This window comes from Citrus sinensis, chromosome 1, assembly GCF_022201045.2.
Source record: "Citrus sinensis cultivar Valencia sweet orange chromosome 1, DVS_A1.0, whole genome shotgun sequence".
Classification (NCBI taxonomy): Eukaryota; Viridiplantae; Streptophyta; class Magnoliopsida; order Sapindales; family Rutaceae; genus Citrus; species Citrus sinensis.
Window position 1 is genome coordinate 344457 of NC_068556.1, and position 26187 is coordinate 370643.

Genomic DNA, 26187 nt, shown 5'->3' on the forward strand with positions numbered 1-26187 from the left:
TGTTATATAGCAAAAGAAATCAATGTAATATGACCAACTTAAACTATAAAATACCATAGGCACAACCATATTTTTAAACCTACGTACTGTACATTAAATATAACCCAAAAAAAAAAACGACGACCATATATCTACATTAAACAAATATAAATAGTATTGCAGCAGTAAATTACTAAACAATGTTATTAATCATACTATAAAGTTATTAAGCTGCTTACAGGTCACAGGCCACTGCTGCTCACGAGTCACAAATCACAAAATACAATAGGGTCGAAGAAAAGAAGGGCAATTACGTAAATTAGATTATAAAATGTACTTTACCATTTTTATCCTCAAAGTGGAAATGAAACAAGAAAAACGAATACTAAATATAAAAGAGAACGCACCTACCACGAAACGAAACTGACCTAATCACAGAGCAAAAGCAAAGTCTCCGCTTTTAATTTTAATCCTTCTGGGTTTCCTGAGTCACTCCGATTTTTCTTCTGTACAGTAAGTCAATTTCGATTACGTGCTTCTCTTCTTTTTTTTCATTTTATCCCAAAAGACTCCAAGAAATCCTTCCTTTTGGGGTTATTCTTCATTTTCAGTTGATGCCCACGAATCACGATTGCTGATTTGAGAATCATATGTTCAATTTTTAATTTGTGTGTGCTTAGCTTGTGAACTCGGATAATTTGGGGTTGCTCAATTTTGTTGATTATGCTTTTGGTCAATATCTATGGTTAGTAATTTTGTTATCGTCATACTCAATATCGATTTAAAATGTTTATTTATTTTTTAAAATATTAGTGATATTTGATTGATTGATTGATTAATTAATTTCTTGGTCACTGTGGAATTTATTGCTTGTGTTTATACGTGGTAGATGTTATCTCAAGCTTAGACTTTTATTTTTTATGATGATAGCTGTTGAATTTCAAATCTAAAATCGTTAGATTAATATGGGCTTAAGTTGCTTTTTTTTTAATTAATTTGCAGTACTTTTTTTTGGGGTAAAAAAAAAAAAAAGAGAGAGAGAGAGAGAGAGAAGTTTCTCAGCTTTTTGTTAAATGTTGTTTGGTTTTCCTGAAAATGAAGCCCTTCTTAGTCAGTCCATGCATTTTTACCAGGGTTATATTGGCAAACTTTTATTTCTTTGATTTGGGCTTTGGAAATTAATTAAAGGTTCCAAATTTTAATTTGTTTTTACAAACTACCAAGTGTTCTTCCAATTTACTGGGCAACTAAATGGATTAGCATGCTACACTGCACCCAAGTATATATTGAACTCATTGGAAGTTTCTTGAGTATTTGAATGTTTCTTCGTGGAAGCGTTGATGTGGAAATGAATAGTTTTAATCTTTTGCTTTTTTCCCAAGCACATTATTATTGTTTTCTTCAGGCTTAACTCATGATCACTGTTATCTTCTACCATGTGCAGTCATCTTTCGAGCATGCTTTACTAGATCAATGGTTTATTCTATTTGGCTCTGACGTAGGAGCTTGGGTAGTTTATTGCTTGGAATTCTCATTGGTGTAATTTACATATCTGATCTGGGAGGAGGAATATGTTTTCCTTGTGCTTGTAGATTTCTTTGTAAGTAGTGTCTTATGGCCTTTGGAACCTTTCATGGGAGAGGGCACCGACTGATTGCTTGTGACATGGAGGATGTTCAGTTGAATACGAATTGGGATGATGTGACTTGTCCAATATGCTTGGATTTCCCTCACAATGGTGTGCTCCTCCTATGCTCATCTTATGAGAAAGGATGCCGACCTTTTGTATGTGACACAGACCATTTGCACTCTAACTGTTTGGACCGTTTCAAAAATGCTTATGGTGTGTCACCTCCTTCAACTTCTGAAGTCAATTCTGCAGCAAACACCCAACCAATGGTTTCAGAAGACAGTTGCAGACCGGCTTGCCCTTTGTGTAGAGGGGAAGTTACTGGCTGGGTGGTTGCTGATAAGGTCCGTGATTATTTAAACGAGAAGAAACGTTGTTGTGAGGAGGATCAATGTACATTCGCAGGAACGTACTTGGAACTCCGAAAACATGCTCAGCTTGAGCATCCTCATTCTCGCCCTTCAAAAATTGATCCTGCTCGGCAACTTGATTGGGAAAATTTTCAGCAGTCCTCTGAGATCATAGATGTTTTGAGCACTATCCATTCAGAAGTTCCGAGGGGCGTGGTTTTGGGGGACTATGTGATTGAATATGGGGATGATGAAACTGGAGATGAGTTTGAGGACTTTCCTGGAGACGAAGGTAACTGGTGGACCTCCTGCATCTTGTATCAGGTATTTGATAACTTAAGGAATGCTAGAAACAGAAGAAGATCAAGAGTCAGTGATACTAGAAGAGGAAGCCGCCGCTCGAGTTACGATACCTCTAATTCTGATGAGGGTTCAGTGACATCTGTGGATTTTGCAGAGTACAGAATAGATGAGACCGACGATGAGTTTGTGAGTACAAGTGGCCCCTCTAGAGGTAGCTCCAGTCATCGCAGGTTAGTAGTGTTTATTTCCATGTAATTTACGTCAGTTCTGTTGAATGATAACTTATTAGAACTATTAGTTGGAAATTCGTTTTTCTAATTATATAGTGATCCACTGAAAGGGGAATCTAACTTTCATAGGTTTATACATTTTAACTTGCCTTCTACAATCTTTGAATCAACTTCTGATTGGATTAGTTTCCATGGCCTAGGCGATTTTCTCAGAGTTCAATGTGTATCAAACTAAGGATTTATACGAAGCTAGTTTCTTTTGATTGATGTTTCTAGATTCCCCAAAATATTATTTTCAGCTTATTAGTTCCATTGACTCATGATCTGTATAATTTGATGCATGGTCTTCCTGTATTTCACAGTTCCCGGAGACGCCGTTCCCGCTTCTATGATAATTAGGTAAGACATGCACTACTTCCCTGCATTTGTGTAGAGTTTTGTTGTTTGTAAAAGAACTCATGTTAAATAAGCTTATCAAGAGTCTTAATGAATTGTTACATTTGAAGTACCCTTTCATTGGTTTATTTATGTAGCTTACGTTTTCAACTATATTTTTCTTCTAGACATTTTTTTTGCTTCGTTTTATTATGTTATGTAATCAATGGTCCTAGTTAATTCTGCTGGCTGTGGTTGAATAGAAAGTGGAAGCAAATGATCGAAAGAACTGGGTTAGAGATGATGGTGATAGATGGGAAGTGGAAAGCAGTCAAATCACTGGGGTTGCGAGGTCATTAGCATTCAAACATGTAAAAGCTACATGTGTGTTATAATTCTGTTACATATTTTGTGCTGGTTATACATAAGTTTCAAACTGTAGAATCCCAAGTGGTAATATGCGCCGACCACTACTTATGTTTATGAAGCAGCAGATTTTTTAGCTGATAACTACATATGCATGTTTTTGGCAATTTATTTAACTATTGACTTGGATACTGCTTATTACCGCAGGCAAATTTGACCTAAAAGGCTCCATCTAATTTCGTAGTTCGAGTGAGAATGATTCAGTATATGGGATAACTACATGTCTGTCTAAATATAGTTAAATTTAAATATTTGAATATGAATGATTTGTTTATATATTTATTTTTCAAAGTGTGGGAAAGTTTGAAAAATTTTAAAGTTGCATGGTTTTAAAGTATTATGAATTAATATATATAAAATTGAAAATTTTTATTAAATTAAAAAAGGATTTAATAATTTAATTGATTGAAATTAAGTTAATTAATTTATTAAATTAGAAAAACAAAAGAGCCCTTAAGACTGAAGAGTAGCCTTGGAAGTTGGGTTGTTTTTTCAAACCAAAATTCCCCAAAAATAAAACCAAAGATTGGCTGCAGAGACGGTACGGTCCAAAATCGCACCCTAGAAAATCTTGGCATCTTGCTTTGACAAAAGCAGTATTAATAGGTAATTTTGTGCAACAGCTTAATATTTTTCTCTTAGGTCTTGGACAAGAGATTCCACTCTGCATATTCTGTTGCATTTAGATCCCTATTTGCTTTCCTGAAAAGTGTATATGGCAAGAGGACTACACACAATTCTTTTGTTTTCTATCTCGTAATTATTATTATTATTATTTAGAAAAATGGGGGAAAAAAAAAAAAACTCATCTAGGATATAAAAATATAAGTAATCAATTCACCGCGTATATGTTGAATGATTTGTGCAGTCTATTCCCATAAGATCTCAGTTAGTTTGATCTCAAAAGAACCCATCGTTTAAAAATAGACTAAAATATCTTTAAACTGTATATTTGATAAGAAACCATGAAAATCTTATTAATTTCTGATCATTTGATGCTAACACATATCGCTCGTTCTTTCACCCTTTTTGGTCTGTTGTTATCCCAAAAAGTTCATATTAAAATCAAATTTCTCGAGAGTGAAGAGAAGAATTTACCTTCTCCATACTCAATCCAAGATCTGTCTCGGTTGTCTCCTCCATTTTGTGATCGAACGGTCTAGGCTTATTCGATACATGGGCCGGGCTTCATACATCAGAAGCCCAATAATCACAAAATCTAAGCCCAAATACAAAACGGGTCAGGTCAGGTCAGGTCAGGCGGTCGTGAATGTACAAAAAGAAAGAAATATCGCGTCGGGGCTTGCGTAAGCCTAACCGACGGATGGAAATTGGAAACTCATTTCACTAGCGAGCCGTCGTGTGTTTTATTTATAACAACAAACGTTGTGCGTCGTAAAATCGAATCGCCAAGGAGAGGAAAGAACACAACATGCCGGGGCTGACCTGCAATTCATGTAACAGAGAATTCAATGACGACGCCGAGCAGAAGCTTCACTACAAGTCCGATTGGCACCGCTACAATCTCAAACGCAAGGTCTCTCTCTCTCTCTTTAACTTTTAATTTTCAGTTTCCTTCTCTTTAAAATTTTATGAGATTAAGCGCTTCTGCGTGGCGGCGGTACTTTGTCGAAGAAGTATGTATCTTACAAGAATTGCTTATCCAAAAAGTGCTTCTGTAAATTGAATGTTTCGTAGCCAAATTAGGCAAATAAAAATTTGTGTTCGGTCATCTGGTAGAGCATTAGGCACATAATTGCATACATAGATTGGTATAGAAGAAAACAAAATATATGAAAGGCAACTACATTAGCAATATGCTAAAGCTAGAACTTTTTTATTTTTATTTCTATTTTAATGCCGCTCCGTTTTTAGAAGTTATGATGTTTGAGCTACTCTAGCTTAGAAATTGCCCCCAAAAAAAATCTCTTTTTTCAATGCCAAAGGCTCTCTCCAAGTTCTTGTGTGGTTTGCTTGTAATTGGAGTAGAGGCTTTTGGGGATTAAGAAACATATTTTCCCTTTACTAGGACGATATCAAATTTTGGTCATTATTGTTTAATCACTACATTAAGTACCCCACATTAAATCTGTTTTAATTTTTATGATGGTTTTGAGATCTTCAAGAAAATGAATTTTTAGTTGGGGGGCTTGATTAATGTGGAAAATTTTCCTTTTTCTGCTCCTCCCTATAAAACAGGTGGCCGGGGTTCCAGGAGTGACAGAAGCTCTATTTCTGGCTAGACAAGCGGCACTTGCTCAAGAGAAAAATAAGAATGCGACCCCAATGACCTACAGTTGTGGTCTTTGTGGAAAAGGGTACAGAAGCTCTAAGGCTCTTGCTCAGCATCTCAACTCACGAAGCCACATTATGCGGGCTTCTCAAGGAACGAGTAATGAAGAGAAGGAGAAGGTAATAATTAAGCCAATTCCGCTTCGTGATGTAAATAAGCCTCCTCGGAAAAGAGAAGCAAACAATGAAGAAAGTGAAGATAGTGATGATGAGTGGGAAGAGGTTGGTCCAGATGAAGTATTGGTTAGTGAGGCCACAAATTCTCTGACCAATTTGAATGTTGGGTCTCCCGCTGATGATGACTTGGAGGAGGATGACGATGATGGTGCCTTTGAGGAGTTCGATCCAGCATGTTGCTTCATGTGTGATCTTCCGCACGATGCAATTGAGAACTGCATGGTTCACATGCACAAGTGTCATGGGTTCTTTATTCCTGATGTTGAGTATTTGAAGGATCCAAAAGGCCTGCTTACTTATCTTGGTCTTAAGGTGATTTTACATAAAATAAGGGAATCCCTTACCTTAATAAGAGACAAGCTAAAAGATAAGAAAACACAGATTTTGAATACATTACGCGATAAAATACAACGAATGTTTTTTTTTTTTTGCCCCCCTTTTAGCTTGTCCCTTACTTTATTAAAGTAATGGATTCCCTTATTATAAAATTACTCCCAACTTGTATTCTATGTTTTTGCTTGATTTTATTAGCTCAGTTAATCAATTTACCATAAGCAGCTGTTGCTTTCACTTACATGCTCTGTCTTTTCAAATTTTTTCAGGTTAAGAGGGATTTCATGTGTTTATACTGCAATGATAGGTGCCATCCTTTTAACAGCTTGGAAGCAGTTAGGAAGCATATGGAAGCAAAACGTCATTGCAAAATACATTTCGGCGATGGTGATGACGAGGAGGAGGCCGAGTTAGAAGAGTTCTATGACTATAGCAGCAGGTCATTGTCTTCAAAGTTCATCTTTCTTTTTTGTTTCTTATTTCCTAATTTGATTTATTTACTTTTCAACAAAATAATAAAATTCTTTGTTCTGACAGTTACATGGATGAGGATGGGAAACAGCTGATCTCATCCAGTGACATGGCCAACACTGTAGAGCTTGGTGGTGGGTCTGAGCTTATCATAACAAAGAGAACAGATAAAGGAACATCGACTAAAACGTTCGGCTCCCGTGAATATCTGCGGTATTATCGCCAGAAACCCCGCCCGTCACCGGCAAATAATGTGGCCATTACAGCTGCGCTGGCCTCAAGGTGTGTTTTTAATCTTTCTCAACTTGCCCTTCTATTAAGAAGGGCAACCTGGGAATCCCATCTCCTTAACATGGCATCCTGTATTTTTCAGGTACAAGAGCATGGGATTAGCAACCGTGCAAACAAGAGAGCACATGGTGAGGATGAAGGTAATCAAGGAGATGAATAGAACGGGAGTGGAGGCAATGCGCACAAGGGTCGGCATGAAGAATAATATCATCCGAAACCTCCCCAAGAATGTCCCATATTAGTCCTAGACTTTAATTTCTTGTTGAATCAGCAGTTTAAGTAAACTTTTAAATTTAAACAAAAAAGAAAAAAAAATCTCAGATATAGTATGGTTTTCAGTGTAAGCGCTTGTTATTAATTTTATTATGACTGTCTGGTCTACAGATTTGTTAGTAAAACATTGACATGCTCCAGTTGTTTCATGAAAGAATTTTCAGTTTGTTTCTTCTGGCCAGCCTCCATTGGTCCTTTCTCTTTACTTGTTAGAATGATTCATTACGATCGAGACTTTGTAGACCTCCATTGTCTTGAGAATGGCTATGCTAAATTTTCCTTTAGCTTGGTTTACCACGGTTGATGTTGCACGTACACTGGAGCTCCGTTTCTATTTCTTGGAAGCCGGTCAGGCATTGTTGGATATTTACATTACATTATACCTATGCTTTGCCCATTTTGAAATGACATTTACCGCTCCCTGTCATTGTCCACGAATCTTCTTGGTTACGCAAGTGTTCACTTAGTCTTCACAGAAGCTTCATCTTTTCTCATTCTTTCTTCTCATCTCTGAGACTCCGACCATCTCTTCCTCTGCTATTATATTTTTGCTGTGGACACTGTAAATTTGAAAGGGTAACTTTTAATTTATCCCATATTCTATGTAGAATCACAATTTTTAATTTTTCTCTCAAAAGTACAAAAATATAAATTTACCTTCATTTACTGTTTAGAAGATGAAAAAATAATTCAACTTGCCCTTATTTGCTATGTTCTGAATAAAATAGATGATAAACTTAAGATTGTCATTATATTTATGGATTGAATTGAAGTTTACCCAAATTGGAATTTTGTTTGTTTTTATATGTTTTTAGTGTAGTGAGTGTCATGCAACAGTACATAAACCACTAGAGCTGCCATAAATCCTTGCTAGTTCTTGTATCTTACAGAATGTCATCATTTTCATCATCATCAAAAAGATTCTTAAAAGTTAAAATATAGCTCAATTCAGCATAGAATCCAAATTCAACAAAGAATATCCCATTGTTGAATGATAAAATAGTCAGGAGGTTTAAGTTTCACAAATTTGAAACCCAAATTCAGTGGCGAAGTAAGGATTTTAATTTGGGGATTATCAAAATATATTGCAAGTTCGTATTTAAAGAAGATTGGGGGTTGTCTTGAAAAATAATTTAAGGGACAGTTTAAAAACTTCTTAATCTTATTTCTTAAAAATTTTTAAAAGCTTGGTGGTTGCCTTGGCAACCCTAGGCGTGAACATAGTTCCACCCCTGCCTAAAATCCTGCATCAGTCAGTAGTAGTAGGCGGCCTCCAGTGTTCGTAGCCTGTGGTTGATAGAAAATAAACCTGGTTGAAGAAAGAGTCATCTTTTGTCACATTCTTGTACAATCTTTTCTTATGTCACGATAACATAAAGAGAGAATGGTAAGAAATAACCTGAAACTCAGAACATGATCAAACTAACTATTTTAATAGAAAGTTCTGTATGTTGACTCTCTCATGTTGTCACGCATCTCATCACTCAGAAAATTATTAATTGCTTATTTCCCTTTCTTCTTTGGCACTTCATATTTTAATTTGTTTTGCAACCACAAAAACAAAATAAATTGGGATACATACATCTTATGCGTAGGGATGGCAAAAATCCCCACGGGGACGGGTACCCTCGGGGATTTTCCCCATTCGGGGAGGGTATGGGGATAATTTCATACCCAATTTCTTATTCGGGGAGGGGGCGGGGAAATTTTTTTACCCAATTTCTTATTCGGGGAGGGGACGGGGATGAGGTGGAATCCCCATCCCCTACCCATTTCCCCATTTTAATTTTTAATTTTATTTTAATTTTTTAAAATTACTAGTAAATAAATAATAAAATTATAAATATTGGTAAAAATAAAAAATATCGAAATATTTATACTATTAAACTTTTAGGCCTAATTAACTAATTAAAGTCCTAAATTTTTATTTAGGACATTAAAAAGATCGAGTAGATTCTATTAGCCAAACATTTTTTTTAATTTTAATATTCTTTAAATATTTTAAACTTAAATCTATTTTTTATTTATTTTTAGATGTTATAATTGCCCACAGCGAATCACAATTTTAATATCTAATCTAATCTAATCTAATCTAATATTTGCTTGTGATTTGCTCCGATTTAACTATTGTGTTGTAAAAGGAATAATCCACATTTATAAAGTGCCCACGCCACCATTGAAAAAGTTAATTTTGAATCTAAATTCGATTTTATTTGTAACAATTCTGTATTAAACTATTAATTTGTTTATGATAGTTTGTAAAAGAATTTTGTATTCCTTGCATGTTGCGTTACTTACTAATTTAATGTATGTGACTTTTGTAATATATATTAATGTAAGATATATTTTGAACTTTACTTTTATTTGAATTTTTTATTTTAATATGATTAACTCAAAATTGAAAAAAAAAATGTATTAGTTATTCGGGGATCGGGGACCCTCGGGGATCCCCTGTTATTATTCGGGGAGGGGATGGGGATTCTCTCAAGTAATTCTGACGGGGACGGGGAGGGGACGGGGACATACGCAAAATATCGGGGATGGGTACGGGGAGATCGGTCCCCTCCCCTCCCCTCCCCATTGCCATCCCTACTTATGCGTGCTGACTTTGAATGATTCATAACAAAAGATGATCAAGACGCCTATTATTATTAATAATTTTTCGAATGTCATTAATTTTCCACCATATGTCATTCTCGATGAAGCTTATTGGTTATTCATTTCCTCTGCGCCTTCGCTGAAACTTCATGTGCATTATTTCATACAACTTTAGCGGGACATACTGATCATCAAGTTGTGAAGAACCCAAGAACAAGTCTTTGGGTAGAAGCAAAAACGCAATCAAAGTTCAAGTAATAAAATGTCAATGTGATGTATATCTCATCAAATTAATTGGTTGTTAATTGTATACCATCTACAAATAGGGGACTGAAAATTTATTGTCTTAAATTTCGAATGTTAGATTATATAAGATATAAAAACTAAATGCCTAATTATTCTAGTATAATATATGCACATTTCTTTTGACAATTTGGCAATTTGTATTATAAAGATAAAATAGTTAAATTAAATTATGTTAAATCAACCTCAACGATCAAAGATGATCAACAAACCTAATAAAAGAATAACTTAATTGATTAATTATTTAAACTATCTCTCTATTATATATATTTTTTAAAAAAGAACAAAATTATGTAATTTTGTTTCTCTATTAGTGACTAACTAAGAAAAATTATTTAACTAAACACATATACCACAATTATATAAATTTAAACTCTATTTGTGTATCATAATAGATTTCACAGTAAACTCGATTTAAGATAACTTCAATCACATGGCCAAGTCTTAATTATGCATGTTGACTCTGGTAAAATTAATGAAGATGACTTGATACCAACAAGCGCGTAGATCAACTGGCATGATTTTTGGTTCGAGACTTAAGAATGCAGCTGCGTTAAATACTTATTGGGAGAACTTTGCCGCCCTAGTGGTCATACTCGGCTCGAATCTGAATTAGTCGGGACCCAATATAATTTTCGGATATCAAATGATTTAATACACCAAAAAATAATGAAGATGACTTGATGTATACAGATATCATAAAAATTTCCTCCAGTTTCCACTGTATGTAACTCTCAAAGCGGTTTCTTAATTGGTTATTTCAATGTCCTTTTAGTCTCCATTGAACCATTGTATCTATCTTGCTTATTCTCATCTCTGGCCAACTTTCCACCTCCAATTAACAAAATGTCTGTAAAGTATTTCGTGCAACTTTTAGAGTTGTGAAGAGGAAGAAGTCGATCTACAAATTTTTGGATAGACGCGGAAGCAAAAAGGCAGTCAAAGTTAGTATTATTTCAAATACAGTTTTCTTTTTCATTTTTTTTTACTTAATTTGCTAGACCTGACCTCAGCTGCCTCTAATCTTTGCTTTTGAATGTTCTTGTATCTTACAGAATGTCAGCAAACGGGCTACCAGACAGGCCATCAGAAAACGGGCTACCAGACGGGCCATCGGACGGGCCACCACCATTATGTAAGTCATTAAAGATGCCCCCCCCCCCCCAACCCGAAAAAAAAAAAACCCGGCGACACTCCCCAACGATTTTAACGAAGTAGATTTTAGTTTCATGCATATTTCAAGAATACCTATGATGTATTACAATCAATTGATGTATGTATGCCATGCGTATTTGAATTTAATATAACCACAACTTGCATGATGGTTTTTCAAATTAAATACACACACGTCATAATATTATTTGATTGTTGTATGATTGATATGATACCTCTGATTTATTTTAAAATTTCTATCATATCTGAGGTTGTGCTCATGCAGACAGAGGGCTGTGATTAGTGGTATTTATGCACACATGATAGCAAAAGACATTTGAAAGCTAAGCACATATATATCAACACAGGATCGAAACTCAACAAACAATATATTGTTGAATGGTGCAATAATCGAATTTTGATGTTGTACTGATCTAGGCTGTGCTGAGCATTTAAAGTTATTACACCGTGTGTACAACAATATGTTAAGCTTAACATTAAATGCTGTGCCAAGTAATTAAATTTATTCAATAACCATCAATGACAGCTCCTACATTATTTCACTAATCTGAAACGCTTTTATTAACTTGCAGTCATAGCAGCCATGTCGGTAATATTTGGACTTATAGTAATTATAGTAGTATTTTATATCATCCGATATTTTTGGGAAAAGCTAAATCGTACGGAAACAGAAACCCGAAATGCTGCATCTGCTAATAAGCCTGAAGAGGACGTGGTTGAAGTAATATGGGAAGCTGGTCAAACAATGGAGAGATTCCTTCAAGAAATCGGAAGGGAGAAGCCGGTCAGGTTTACTTCTCTCCAGCTCAATAATTTTACGAGCAATTATTCAACTCGGTTAGGATTTGGAGGTTTTGGAGAAGTCTATAAAGGACAATTTCCTAATGGTGTGAAAATTGCAGTGAAGGTTCTTAATAGGAACCTAGGCAGAATTGCTGAAGAGCAATTCATGGCTGAAGTGGGAACTATTGGAAGAACTTATCATATAAATTTGGTTAGGCTTTATGGTTTTTGCCACGACCAACACATGACTGCACTTGTTTATGAGTACATGGAAAATGGTTCACTTGATGGGTATCTGTTTGGCAAGAAACGAGCAATAGAATGGGAGAAGTTGCACGAAATCGCTATAGGGACAGCCAAGGGTTTAGTTTACTTGCACGAAGAATGCCAACAGAGAATCATTCATTACGATATAAAGCCCGAAAATGTTCTCTTAGATGCAAACTTCTCTCCTAAGGTAGCAGATTTCGGGCTTGCAAAGCTTTGTGATAGGAACAAGACTCATGTTACAATAAGTGGATATAAGGGCACTCCTGGCTACTCTGCACCAGAATTTTTATCAGGGAATTACCCTATTACACATAAATGTGATGTCTATAGCTTTGGAATGGTGTTGTTTGAGATTGTTGGAAGGAGAAGAAATGCAATTGTTGGAGCCACCGAGAGCCTTGATTGGTTTCCAAAACATGTGTGGGAAGAATATGAGAAATGTGAATTGGGTGCAATGATACTGGGATGTGGGATTGAAGAGAAAGCAAAAAGATTGTGCATGGTGGCTTTGTGGTGTGTGCAAGACTCTCCCGAAGATAGACCTCCAATGAGTGCCGTGATCAAGATGCTGGAGGGAGTAGTGGAAGTTTTACCGCCACCAAAACCATTTCGCTATTTGGACTTAATCGAGATGACGAGGTTGAAGTCACTTGAATCTAGTGATGGTTTAAATTCCTCTAATCAGTCTCGCTGGTACAAGGAGACCACTCCAATAATGGCCAAGCATGATACACAATAGCTACTTGCTGATAACAACTAAGCTTGTGCCTTGTGTTCTCCATTCCTTGAATTTTCCAATACTTGTATTTTTTTTTTACTCAGTTTGTAAGCTAGTGCCTTGTGTTTTTCTTGTAACCTTAGTTTTGTCTGTCATTGTAAATTGTAACTAAGCAGTATCAGAACCATAATTAGCAATGTCTTTGAAAATGGGAAAAGCATTAACAAGGCGACTTTTGCTGCTGCGGCATCAAAGCTCTCAAAAGCCAGGATCCAGGGTCCTTGAATTAATTTCCCGATTTCTCCAATCGTCTTGTCCTCAGAATGCCAGCAATCCTTCCTCAAATTTGGAACACGGGGTCACCATCACAAACTGGCGGGCGCTCTTGGTAACCTCTTACACTTGTTAGAGAAAAGGAGAGCCTAATTTCGCAGCTGATTTAATTTGACATAATTTGCAGTTACAATTCTGGTACTGGCCATCTTACCAATAATAGGCGCTGTAGCTTACTGTTTGGCAAAACTAGTAAGTGCAATAAATGTGAACCTACAGTTCCTGAAGCATCCTCGAAAACCGTCCAAGATTTGAAGGATGATGAGCAGACAATGGAGAAATTCCTGCGAGATATTCCTCTTTTCACTAGCGATGAGTTTTATTTATAAAAATAAAAGTTGTGCGTCGTAAAATCGAATCGCCAAGGAGAGGAAAGAACACAACATGCCGGGGCTGACCTGCAATGCATGTAACAGAGAATTCAATGACGACGCCGAGAAGAAGCTTCACTACAAGTCCGATTGGTATCGCTACAATCTCAAACGCAAGGTCTCTTTCTCTCTCTTTAACTTTTAATTTTCAGTTTCCTTCTCTTTAAAATTTTATGAGATTAAGCGCTTCTGCTTGGCGGCGGTACTTTGTTGAAGAAGTATGCATCTTACAAGAATTGCTTGTCCAAAAAGTGCTTCTGTAAATTGAATGTTTTATAGCCAAAATAGGCAAATATAAATTTGTGTTCCGCCATCTGGTACAGCATTAGGCACATAATTGCATACCTAGATTCGTATAGAAGATAGTAAAATATATGAAAGGCAACTACATTAGCAATATGCGAATGCTAGAACTTTTTATTTTTATTTTTATTTCTAATTTAATGCCGCCCATTTTTTTTTTTCGAAAGTTATGATGTTTGAGCTACTCTAGCTTAGAAATTGCCAAAAAAAAAAAAAAAAAAAAACTTTTTTCAATGCCAAAGGCTTTCTCCAAGTTTTTGTGTGGTTTGTTTGTAATTGGAGTAGAGTCTTTTGGGGATTAATAAACATATTTTTCCTGTACCAAGACAACATTAAATTTTGGGCCTTTAGAAGAGCAGATTGTTGAGGTTTTTTGTTTTTTTGCCCGAATTTTTCTAGAATACCATTATTTTGTTTAATAATTTTCACTCTTTCCTACTGTAACATAACCTTAACATACTTATCGATTTAGGTAATTGTAAGTTCTTATTAAGAAGCTGAAATTGACAGCCAAAACAATAATAAAGTAACCTTAAGAAACTTTTTTGCAGACAGTTTACTTGCTAGACCAAATGGTCGTTATTGTTTAATCACTCCATTAGGTACCCTGCATTAAATTTGTTTTAATTTTTATGATGGTTTGGAGCTCTTCAAGAAAATGAATTTTTAGTTGATGCGCTTGAATAATGTGGAAAAATATCTTTTTTCTGCTCTTCCCTATAAAACAGGTGGCTGGGGTTCCTGGAGTGACAAAAGCTCTATTTCTGGCTCGACAAGCGGCACTTGCTCAAGAGAAAAATAAGAAGCCCCAATGACATACAATTGTGGTCTTTGTGGAAAAGGGTATAGAAGCTCTAAGGCTCTTGCTCAGCATCTCAACTCACGAAGCCAAATTATGTGGGCTACTCAAGGAACGAGTAATGAAAAGAAGGAGACGGTAACAATTAAGCCAATTCCGCTTCGTGATGCAAATAATCTTGCTGTTGTTGGAGGAAGACCTTCTCTAGACGTATGGCAGATCCTTACTACTCAATTTGGGGCAAGATCTAGATCCAGAGTTTTGCACTTGAGAACTCAGATTCAAACCACAAGGAAGGGATCGATGACAGTTCATGAATACTATACAAAGATGAAAACCCCTCTAGATGCATTAAGAGCAGCTGGTAACAACATGGGCGATGAAGATTTTATACTTTGCTTGCTTGTTGGCCTAGGATCTGAGTATGATTCGATTGTCACTACAATCAATGCTCAATCTGAAAGCACAATGCTCTCTTATGTGTATGGAATGCTATTGAGTCATGAAAATAGGATTGAGTATTAACACTATGTTAGTCACATGGATTATCAAGCTAATCTAGCTTATCACAGAGGAAATCAAAGAAGGAACTGGCAAGCAAATTTCAACTTCAATAGAAATAACAACAATTATGGTGGAAGACAGCGTGGAAACTTAAATGGAAAATAGTTTGGTGGAGGCAATTTTAATCAAAGCTCGAATGCATCTGATAAGATCAAAGGCAAAAGTCAGATTGATGAAGAAGAACCTAAGGGACCTTGCCAAATCTGTTATAGGAAGAATCACACTGCTGCTCACTGCTGGTACAGGTTCAAAAAGAATTAAATACCTAATCAAATGCCAAATTAGAGAAGTGTTTATGTAGTTGAAAATGGAGGGAACAGAGATGGTGTCTGGTATCTTGATGGTGGAGTAACAAATCACATTTCTAATGACTTCAATAATCTCAACACCAGCCAGAATACAAAGGAAATGATCAACTTGTTATAGGTAATGGAGCTAAACTCAAAATAGTTTTTATTAGTCATTCATTGCTCAGTACACTTGAACCACACACCTTATCTCATATTAAACTCAATCACATACTTTATGTTCCAGAAATAACCAAGAATTTGATTAGTGTCTCAAAGCTTTTACATGATAATGATATCTATATTGAATTCAATGAATCATTTCGTGCTGTTAAGGACAAGAGAAGAGGGAGTGTTCTTATAAGAGGAATGGCTAAAGATTGATTGTACAAACTGTTGAGTTTGCCTCTTAAATCCAGTCAAGTCAAGTCTGTTCTATCACCATCTACTACCAATCCCAGTCTCTTCTTAGTAAATAAAGCTCACAAACCAGAGTTTGTGCTATCAATAAATTGTAGTGAAAAATGTACAAGTAGCAAAGTGCTTGATCTGTGGCACTTGAGGTTAGGTCATCCTAATGTCATTGCTCTTAGAAAAAAATTTGTCAGCTTATAACATTTCTCTTAGAAATAAAATGTCTGATTTGTCTTTTTGCAAAGCATGTCAGTATGGGAAACAACATATATTATCATTTAAAAGCAGTGAAACAAAGACAACAAGTGCTTTGGAAATCATACATAGTGACCTCTGGGGTGCTGCTCCCACAATTTCAAATCAAGGGTTTAGATATTACATAGCTTTCATTGATGATAAAATAAGTTACACTTGGATTTATGGATTAACACACAAATCTCAAGCACTCACAACATTCATTACTTTTAAGAACCAGATTGAGAAAAGTTTAGACCTGAAGATTAAAGCCTTACAGCATGACATGGGAGGTGAATACAAAGCATTCGAAACTTATCTCAAACATGAAGGGATATCTTTAAGATATTCTTGTCAATACACTCACCACCAAAATAGAAAGGCTGAAAGAAAGCATATACACCTTATAGAAACTGGTCTAACCCTTATTTCTCAAGCAAACTTACCTCTAAAATTTTGGTGGGAAGCCTTCTCAAATGCCACATACCTCATAAATAGAACCAGTACTCATATTCTAAATGACAAGATATCATTTGAAGTTCTTTACTCAAAGAAACCAAATTACTCCATTATAAAAATCTTTGGCTGTGAGTGCTATCTTTTTTTAAGACCTTACAAAAATCATAAGTTTAGTTTCCATACTTCCAAATGTGTAAACTTGGGTTTCAATCATACACATAAAGGTTACATGTGCCTAAATTCAAATGGAAGAATATATATTGCAGCACATGTAAATTTCAATGAAAGCTTTTTTCTTTTCCAAACAAATCCAGAATTCATAAACTCCAAATAGAAACAATCAACTAAGTCTACAAACACTTTCAGTAAATTCATCACAGTGTCTTTTCCTTCTGAGAGTCAGAGGCAACAACAACTAGTGCAAATTCATCTAATAATCCAATCCTAGAAATTACTCATTCTAATGATAAGAGTTCTGATAACAACAATGATTTTACTTGTCCAGTGCTCAACAATGCTTCAAATGCACAATCTAAAACTTAAAACCCTTCAAATTGTTTTATCACACCTGGAAAGAATAACCTTCAAACTCAAAATCCAGAGATATCTCAATCCACTCCTCAACTCAAACCCTCACATCCTATGATAACCAGAGTTAAAGTTGGAATCTTTAAACTTAAAGCCTACAATACAAAAAAAGCCCTATCACTAGACATACCCTAAGTGTTACTGAAGCTTTAAATGATCAAGACTGGAAACTAGCCATGCGAGATGAATTCAATGCTTTAATGAAAAATCAGACTTGGTGTTTAGTTTCCCCATAACAAAATATGAAGCTTGTAGGAAACAAGTGGATTTTTAGAGTTAAGCAAAACTCTGATGGATCAATAAGTAGATATAAAGCCAAATTGGTAGCAAATGGCTTCTTGCAAACAGAAGGGGTAGATTATCATGAAACATTCAATCCTGTAGTTAAGGCTGTAACAATAAAGATTGAATCTTGCTGCTGTAAATAACTGGAAGCTAAGACAAGTTAACATCAATAATGTTTTTCTTAATAGAGACTGACTGAAACAGTATATATGCCTCAGCCAGAAGAGTTTGTGAATCTAGATTACCCAAAGCACATTTGTAAATTGAAGAAAGCTCTCTATAGCTTAAAACAAACACCTAGAGCTTGGTTTGACAAACTTAAAGCAATTCTAAAATCATGGAACTTCTGTCGAGCAAAATCAGACACATCATTATTTTTCAAACATAATGGAAATGATATGGTTATTCTGTTGATCTATGTTGATGATATCATAGTCACTGGGAGTAATAATGTTGAGATTGAATAGATCATTCAAGGCTTAGGTAATACCTTTGCTCTTAAGGATTTGGGACAACTAAATTTCTTTCTTGGTATTGAAGTTACAAGAAATGAAAACACTCTAGTACTGTCTCAGACCAAATATCTAAAGGAATTACTTGCCAAATTTGATTTAAAGAACTCCAATGGAGCAGATACTCCACTTGCAACAACTAAGAAGTTGAGTAAATATATGGGGGTCAAATGCTCTAATCCAACTCAATGTATGAGAGCTATTAGAGGACTTTAGTATGTTGTGCTTACTAGACCAGAGATTGCATATGCAGTAAATAAATTGAGCCAGTTTATGGTAAATCATCTGCAGCCACATTAGATAGCCTGCAAACGATTGAGCCAGTTTATGGCAAATCCTCTGCAGCCACATTGGATAGCTTGCAAACGAGTACTAAGGTATCTGAAAGAAACAGTTGACTATGGTTTAAGTTTCAAGAAGTCAGATTCTCTTGACTTGGTAGTTTATTCAGATGTTAATTGAGGAAGTGATCCTAATGACAGAAGATCTACCAGTGGTTACTGTGTATACTTAAGTAATAATTTGGTAAGCTAAAGTTCAAAAAAACAGAGTCTGAATATAGAGCTATGGCATTGGCTTCTGCAGAGATAACATGGATTTGCTCAATCATCAAGGAAATAAATGTAAAACTCAGTTGCACTCTATTACTATTAAGTGACAGTACCAGTGCAGCTGCAATTGCCACAAATCCAATTTTTCACTCCAAAACAAAACACATAGAAATCGACATTCATTTTGTCAGAGACAAAGTCAAAAAGAAAGAAGCAGAAATTGCCTTTGTTTCAAGCAATGATCAAATTGCTGATGTATTAACCAAATCACTTACTTATCTGAAGTTCAGCTTCTTCAGAAACAAACTTAAAGTCTCTTCCAGAGACTTAAGTTTGAGAAAGGATGTTGAAATAATGAATAAAGCTGAATTTGGATCAAGTCATGTGGGAGTACCAGCGGGAACATACTTGCTGACCAAGGAAGCTGCTTACACGAGTGGTGAGATAAAGATCACACGTACAAAGCCAAAAGATTCCAGATGGCAAAACAGTTTTACAGAGATTCCTCAATTGTTGTATGATGTAATGAGTTAGTCATTAATGAACGGCTGTGATCAAAAAGTCCATAACAATACATTCTTTGAGTTTGTAAAATGAAATGAACGAGCTGCAGGATGCTGAGCTAATCAGCTATAAATACCAACTGGATGTATCTCAAATCTTATTGAATAAAACAGTTACAAAGCTTCTCTCTACTCTCTCTCTATGTGATCTTCAAATTCTTTCAATTAACAGCCTGGAAGCAGTTAGGAAGCATATGGAAGCAAAACGTCATTGAAAAATACATTTCGGCGATGCTGACGAGGAGGAGGAGGCCGAGTTAGAAGAGTTCTATGACTATAGCAGCAGGTCATTGTCTTCAAAGTTCATCTTTTTTTTGTTTCTTATTTCCTAATTTGATTTATTTACTTTTCAACAAAATAATAAAATTCACTTTGTTCTGACAATTACATGGATGAGGATGGGAAACAACTGATCTAATCCAATGACATGGCCAACAATGTAGAGCTTGGTGGTGGGTCTGAGCTTATCATAACTAGGAGAACAGATAAAGGAACATCGACTAAAATCTTCGGCTCCCGTGAATATCAGCGGTATTATCGCCAGAAACCCCACCCGTCACCCGCAAATAATGTGGCCATTGCAGTTGCGTTGGCCTCAAGTTGTGTTTTTAATCTTTCTCAACTTGCGCAACCTGGGAATCCCCTCCTCTGAACATGGCATCCTGTATTTTCAGGTACAAGAGCATGGGATTCGGTGATTAGCAACCGTGCAAACAAGAGAGCACATGGTGAGGATGAAGGTAATCAATGAGATGAATAGAACGAGAGTGGAGGCAATGCGCACAAGGGTCGGCATGAAGAATAATATCATCCGAAACCTCCCCAGGAATGTCCCATATTAGTCCTAGACTTTGATTTCTTGTTGAATCAGCAGTTTAAGTAAACCTTTAAATTAAAAAAAAAAAAAAAAAACTCAGATATGGTATGGTTTTCGGTGTAAGCTCTTATTATTATTTTTATTATGGGCAAAATTAATTTGCAACCAGGGTTTGGTATTCTTTTTTGTCTTTTTTAAGGTCAACTATAATGGAGTCCTATAATTTGTTATAAAAACAAAAAAATTAAAAACATTTAAATTTTCACATATTAGTCCCACACCCACAAATTTTCAGTTGCATTAATGTTTCTAGAAGCCACGATTTTCAGGACAAAAACTCAATTAAATTTATTTAAGTGTGCAATTAAATTTACTCCTTTTATTTTAGAACAAACTCAACTAAAAATATTAAATTTACTCCTTTTATTTTCATAAACTAACACTTTATTATTTTTAGTAAATTAAAATATTTTTACTACATAATTAAATAATTTAGTATGCTAATTAAATATTATGTTATAAAAATAATAATAAAACATTACCTACATAGAATATCAAATTAAATTTATTTTCGTATTTTGTGTATTCCATCTACTTGACACATAAAATCTCTTGTTTTAAAAAAAAAAAAGATATAGGGTTTGAACTGCTCATATGGGTGAAAGGAAATTGGTTGCCGTGTTAAATTAAAAAAAATCATATTTATATTTATCATCAATTATGGTTAGTAAATAATTTACATACTTTAACTATGTAATAAATTAGTTAATATATTAATTAATAAGTAAATTTATTAATTTAAATAGATATTAATAAATTTAAGAATAAGTCATTTAATTGAAAACATAGTTCAATAGAGTAAAAAAAAAATCAATATATTGTGGACTTATATGTCATAATTATAAAACTTTTGATTTTTCTTATTTTGCATGAACAACAAGGGTTTTTAATGTTAATGGCCCAATAATCACATCTGACCATTATACAACTTTCACATTAAATGTAAAGGTGGATTTAAAAAAGACAAAAGAATGGAATACCAAACCCCATGAGTATAGTAGCTGGACCCTTTTATTAGTAAAACATTGACATGCTCCAGTTGTTTCATGAAAGAATTTTCAGTTTGTTTTTTTTGGCCATCCTCCATTGGTCCTTTCTCTTCACTTGTTAGAATGATTCATTACGATCGAGACTTTCGTAGACCCCTCTACTTCTCAATTGCCTATTAGTTGCTTATTTCCCCTTCTTCGCTGGCACTCAATGTTCCTAATTTGTTTTGCAACCAAAAAGACGAAATAAATTGGACGCGTACATCTTCTGCGTGTTGACTTCGAATGATCCATAACAAAAGATCACCAAGAGGTCTATTAATGGCTCAATAATTTCTCGAATGACATCAATTTTCCACCATATGTCATTCTCAATGAAGCTTCTTGGTTATTCATTTCCTCCCTGCCCTTCACTGAAACTTCATATGCATTATTTCAAACAACTTTAGCGGGACATACTAATAATCAGGTTGTGAAGAACTGAAGAACAAGACTTTGGGTAGGAGAAAAAACGCAATCAAAGTTTAAGTAATGAAATGTTATTGTGACGCATAATTCATGAAATTAATTGGTTGTTAAATTTATATTATCTACGTGTAGGGGACTGAAAATTTATTGTTTTAAATTTCGAATGTTGGATTATATAGAATATAAAACTTAATACCCATACCATAATTATATAAATTTAAACGCTACTTGTGTATCATAATAGATTTCACAGTAAACTTGATTTAAGATAACTTTAATACAGTTGCACCGTAACCGGACCCCATCTTTTATTATAAATATCAATAAACTTGTTATCGAAATAATCATATGGCTAAGTCTTAAATATGCAAGTTGAGTGTTGACTCTGGTAAAATTAATGAAGATGACTTGATGTATACGGGTATCATTAGAATTTTCTCCAGTTTCCGCTGTATGTAACTCTCAAAGAGGTTTCCTAAATGGTTATTTCAAATGTCCTTTCATCCTCCGTTGAACCATCATATCCATCTCGCTTATTCTCATCTCTGGCCAACTTTCCTCCACCAATTAACAAACTGTCTGTACAGTATTTCGTGCAACTTTTAGAGTTGTGAAGAGGAAGAACCCGATCTACAAGTTTTTGGATAGACGCGAAGCAAAAAGCCAATCAAAGTTAGTATTATTTCAAATACAGTTTTCTTTTTCATTTTTTTTTTACTAAACTCCTCTTTTAGCTTTCATAAAGCTGCTAGACCTGACCTCAGCTGCCACTAGTCTTTGCTTTTGAATGTTCTTGCATCTTACAGAATGTCATCAGGTGGGCAACCAATCTGTAAGTCATTAAAGATGCGCGCCCCCCCCCCCCCCCGAACAAAAAAAAAAAGATCCGCAGACACAGGGCTGTGATTAGTGGTATTTATTCACACATGATAGCAAAAGCACGTATTTATCAACACAGGATCGACAATTCAACACAATATATTGATGAATGGTGTAATAATCGAATTTTGATGTTGTACTGATCTAAGCTGTGCTAAGCATTTAAAGTTATTACACCGTGTGTACGATAATATGCTTAGCTTAACATTAAATGCTGTGCTAAGCAATTAAATTTATTCAATAACCATCAATGACAGTTCCTATATTATTTCACTAATCTGAAACGTTTTTATTAACTTGCAGCCAAAGTAACCGTGTGGGTAATGCTTGGACTTTTGCTAATTGCAGTAGGAATTCATATCATCCGATATATTTTAGTAAAGCAAAATCCTGCGGAAACAGAAACCCGGAATGCTGCATCTGCTGCTAAGCCTGAAGAGGACGTGGGTGAAGTAATATGGGAAGTTGGTCAAACGATGGAGAGATTCCTTCAAGAAATCGGAAGGGAGAAGCCGGTCAGGTTTACTTCTCTCCAGCTCAATAATTTTACAAGCAATTATTCAACTCGGTTAGGATTTGGAGGTTTCGGACAAGTCTATAAAGGATAATTTCCTAATGGTGTGAAAATTGCAGTGAAGGTCCTTAATAAGAACCTAGGCAAAATTGCTGAAGAGCAATTCATGGCTGAAGTGGGAACTATTGGAAGAACTTATCATATAAATTTGGTTAGGCTTCATGGTTTTTGCCACGACCAACACATGACTGCACTTGTTTATGAGTACATGGAAAATGGTTCACTTGATGGGTATCTGTTTGGCAAGAAACGGGCACTAGAATGGGAGAAGTTGCACGAAATCGCTATAGGGACAGCGAAGGGTTTAGTTTACTTGCACGAAGAATGCCAACAGAGAATCATTCATTACGACATAAAGCCCGAAAATGTTCTCTTAGATGCAAACTTCTCTCCTAAGGTAGCAGATTTCGGGCTTGCAAAGCTTTGTGATAGGAACAGGAGCCATGTTACAATTAGTGGATATAAGGGCACTCCTGGCTACTCTGCACCAGAATTTTTATCAGGGAATTACCCAATTACACATAAATGTGATGTTTATAGCTTTGGAATGGTGTCATTTGAGATTGTTGGAAGAAGAAGAAATGCAATTGTTGGAGCCTCCGAGAGCCTTGATTGGTTTCCAAAATACGTGTGGGAAGAATATGAGAAAAGTGAATTGGGTGCAATGATACTGGCATGTGGGATTGAAGAGAAAGACAAAGAGAAAGCAAAACAATTGTGTATGGTGGCTTTGTGGTGTGTGCAAGACTCTCCTGCAGATAGGCCTCCAATGAGTGCCGTGGTCAAGATGCTGGAAGGAGTAGTGGAAGTTTTACCGCCACCGAAACCATTTCGCTACTTGGACTTAAATAAGATGACGGGGTTGAGGTCACTTGAATCTAGTGATGGTTCAAATTCCTCTAATCAGTCTCGCTGGTACAAGGAGACCACTCCAATAATGGCCAGGCATGAAATACAAATAGCTACTTGCTGATAATAACTAAGCTTGTGCCTTGTGCTCTCCATTCCTTGAATTTTCCAATACTTGTATTTTTTTTTTTTTTATTCAGTTTGTAAGCTAGTGCCTTGTGTTTTTCTTGTATCCTTAGTTTTGTCTGTCGTTGTAAATTGTAACTAAGCAGTATCAGAACCATAATTAGCAATATCTTTGAAAATGGGAAAAGCATTAACAAGGCAACTTTTGCTGCTGCAGCATCTAAGCTCTCAAAAGCCAGGATCCAGGGGAAATACTCTCTCAAATAAACGAGTGCCTCACATGATTAGTAAATTGTACGAACTATGACTTTTTTCTGCTCAACTGATTTCCCAAAGTTTAATTACTGTTCAACTTCAAACTTATTTTGATTCTAATGTTAATTTCCCGATTTCTCCAATATTCTTGTCCTCAGACTGCCAACAATCTTTTCTCAAACTTGGAACACGGGTCACCATCACAAACTGGCGGGCGCTCTTGGTAAGCTCTTACACTTGTTAGAGAAAAAGAGAGCCTAATTTCGCAGCTGATTTAATTTTACATAATTTGCAGTTACAATTCTGGTACTGGCCATCTTAGCAATAATAGGCGCTGTAGCTTACTGTTTGGCAAAAATAATAAGTTCAAAAGACGTCAAAGGATTAGAACCTACAGTTCTCGAAGCATCCTTGAAAACTGTCCAAGATTTGAAGGATGGTGAACAGACAATGGAGAAATTCCTGCGAGATATTGCAAGGGAGAAGCCGGTTAGGTTCACAATTGAGCAGCTGTGTAGTTTCACAAATAATTATTCAACAAAGTTGGGTGCTGGAGGTTTTGGTGTAGTTTACAAAGGACAGTTTCCGAATGGGGTGAAAATTGCTGCGAAAATCCTGAAAACATGTTTAAACAAAAGAGTTGAAGCACAGTTTATGGCTGAAATAGGCACCATTGGCAGAACATATCACATAAATCTGGTCAGATTATATGGTTTCTGTTATGATCAAACAAAGGCAGCACTAGTATACGAGTTCATGGAAAATGGCTCACTGGATAAGTACTTATTCACCGATACAGAGGTGCTTAAATGGGAAAAACTGCTTGATATTGCTATTGGGACGGCCAGAGGTATTGCGTATTTACACGAAGAATGCAACCAAAGAATCATTCACTACGACATAAAACCCGCTAACATCCTTCTAGATGCGAAATTCTCGGCTAAGGTTGCTGATTTCGGGCTTGCGAAGCTGTGTAATCCTGAAAACACCCATGACTCTACGTCAGGCTACAGGGGGACTCCAGGTTATTCGGCACCCGAGTTTTTATTGAGAAACTATCCTATTACGCAGAAATGTGACGTTTACAGCTTTGGAATGTTGTTATTTGAGATAATAGGAAGGAGAAAGAATGCTCAGGATTGTTCTTCGGATACCCTTGATTGGTTTCCAAAACAAGTGTGGGATGAGTATGAGAAAGGTGAGTTAGCAGCAAAGGTATTAGGCTGTGGGATAGAAGAAAATGACAGAGAGGAAGCTGAAAGAATGTCAATGGTGGCGTTGTGGTGTGTACAAGATTGTCCAGAGGCAAGGCCTCCAATGAGTGCTGTGGTAAAAATGCTAGAAGGGGGAGTTGAGATTGTAGCACCACCAAAACCATTTCGGTATTTGTATTCAATTGGGATGGATGCACTCAAATCACCATGTAGAATCGTCAATGGGTCAAGTCATCTAGCAAGCGAAGGAACTCAAGGACAAGGCGGTGAATCTTTTTGGTACCAAGAGTCCAGTCCCATTATAGCCAAGTATGGAGCCTCCGGATTTGCCGTTTCATCAAATTAAATGGAACAAGAATTGTATAAACACACGACATATTATCAATTAATGATTGTATCCATTATGCAATGATCTTAAATGAAGAAGATGTGAAATTGCAATAAATGAATCCGTGCAAGATGCTATAAATGGATGATCTTAGTTGGCCACGTCCAAGCTTTGTGACCGCGGTGCCTACTGATGTCAAACAAAATTAATTTGCAATTTTATTGTATTTATATAAATGTGAAATTAAAAAGAAAAATGACCTTTTCAGCCAACCATAGTGTACTCACGTTAACTTCTATTTCAAAATCACGCACGCCTTCCTTTTTTTAAACAGTTGTAACAATATAAGCATTAGGGGAGAAAAGAAAAAAAAAAAAAAAAGGAGACAAA

The 26187-nt window shown here is 35.7% G+C and overlaps 5 protein-coding genes across 7 annotated transcripts; all 5 read left to right on the forward strand.

Moving 5' to 3' along the window:
- Window positions 1-326: 326 nt before the first annotated feature.
- Window positions 327-3424, forward strand: LOC102609024 (hypothetical protein). Of its 2 annotated transcripts, none has more exons than XM_006483524.4 (4): window positions 327-492; window positions 1424-2492; window positions 2855-2891; window positions 3131-3424. In XM_006483524.4, exons 2-3 carry the CDS (start codon window positions 1594-1596, stop codon window positions 2889-2891), a joined length of 936 nt encoding a protein of 311 aa, XP_006483587.1. In that variant the 5' UTR covers window positions 327-492; window positions 1424-1593; the 3' UTR covers window positions 3131-3424. The 2 variants fall into 2 exon arrangements, with proteins under 2 accessions (XP_006483587.1, XP_006483586.1); XM_006483523.4 differs by lacking the exon at window positions 327-492 and adding an exon at window positions 508-724.
- Window positions 3425-4586: 1162 nt separating this feature from the next.
- Window positions 4587-7311, forward strand: LOC102630868 (cytoplasmic 60S subunit biogenesis factor REI1 homolog 1). Its single transcript, XM_006483511.4, has 5 exons — window positions 4587-4830; window positions 5493-6074; window positions 6365-6534; window positions 6633-6848; window positions 6940-7311. The coding sequence occupies exons 1-5, from the start codon at window positions 4726-4728 to the stop codon at window positions 7097-7099; spliced, it is 1233 nt and encodes a 410-aa protein (XP_006483574.1). The 5' UTR covers window positions 4587-4725; the 3' UTR covers window positions 7100-7311.
- Window positions 7312-11787: 4476 nt separating this feature from the next.
- Window positions 11788-24169, forward strand: LOC102608736 (rust resistance kinase Lr10-like). Its single transcript, XM_052437954.1, has 2 exons — window positions 11788-12111; window positions 23090-24169. Exons 1-2 carry the CDS (start codon window positions 11788-11790, stop codon window positions 23996-23998), a joined length of 1233 nt encoding a protein of 410 aa, XP_052293914.1. The 3' UTR covers window positions 23999-24169.
- On the forward strand, window positions 13339-26114 carry LOC112495472 (rust resistance kinase Lr10-like). Of its 2 annotated transcripts, XM_006483522.4 has the most exons (3): window positions 24150-24294; window positions 24414-24478; window positions 24551-26114. In XM_006483522.4, exons 1-3 carry the CDS (start codon window positions 24179-24181, stop codon window positions 25813-25815), a joined length of 1446 nt encoding a protein of 481 aa, XP_006483585.2. In that variant the 5' UTR covers window positions 24150-24178; the 3' UTR covers window positions 25816-26114. The 2 variants fall into 2 exon arrangements, with proteins under 2 accessions (XP_052294861.1, XP_006483585.2); XM_052438901.1 differs by lacking the exons at window positions 24150-24294; window positions 24414-24478 and adding an exon at window positions 13339-13363.
- On the forward strand, window positions 14725-15323 carry LOC112498790 (uncharacterized). The gene has a single exon (XM_025100339.2). It carries the CDS (start codon window positions 14794-14796, stop codon window positions 15304-15306), a length of 513 nt encoding a protein of 170 aa, XP_024956107.2. The 5' UTR covers window positions 14725-14793; the 3' UTR covers window positions 15307-15323.
- Window positions 26115-26187: the final 73 nt, after the last annotated feature.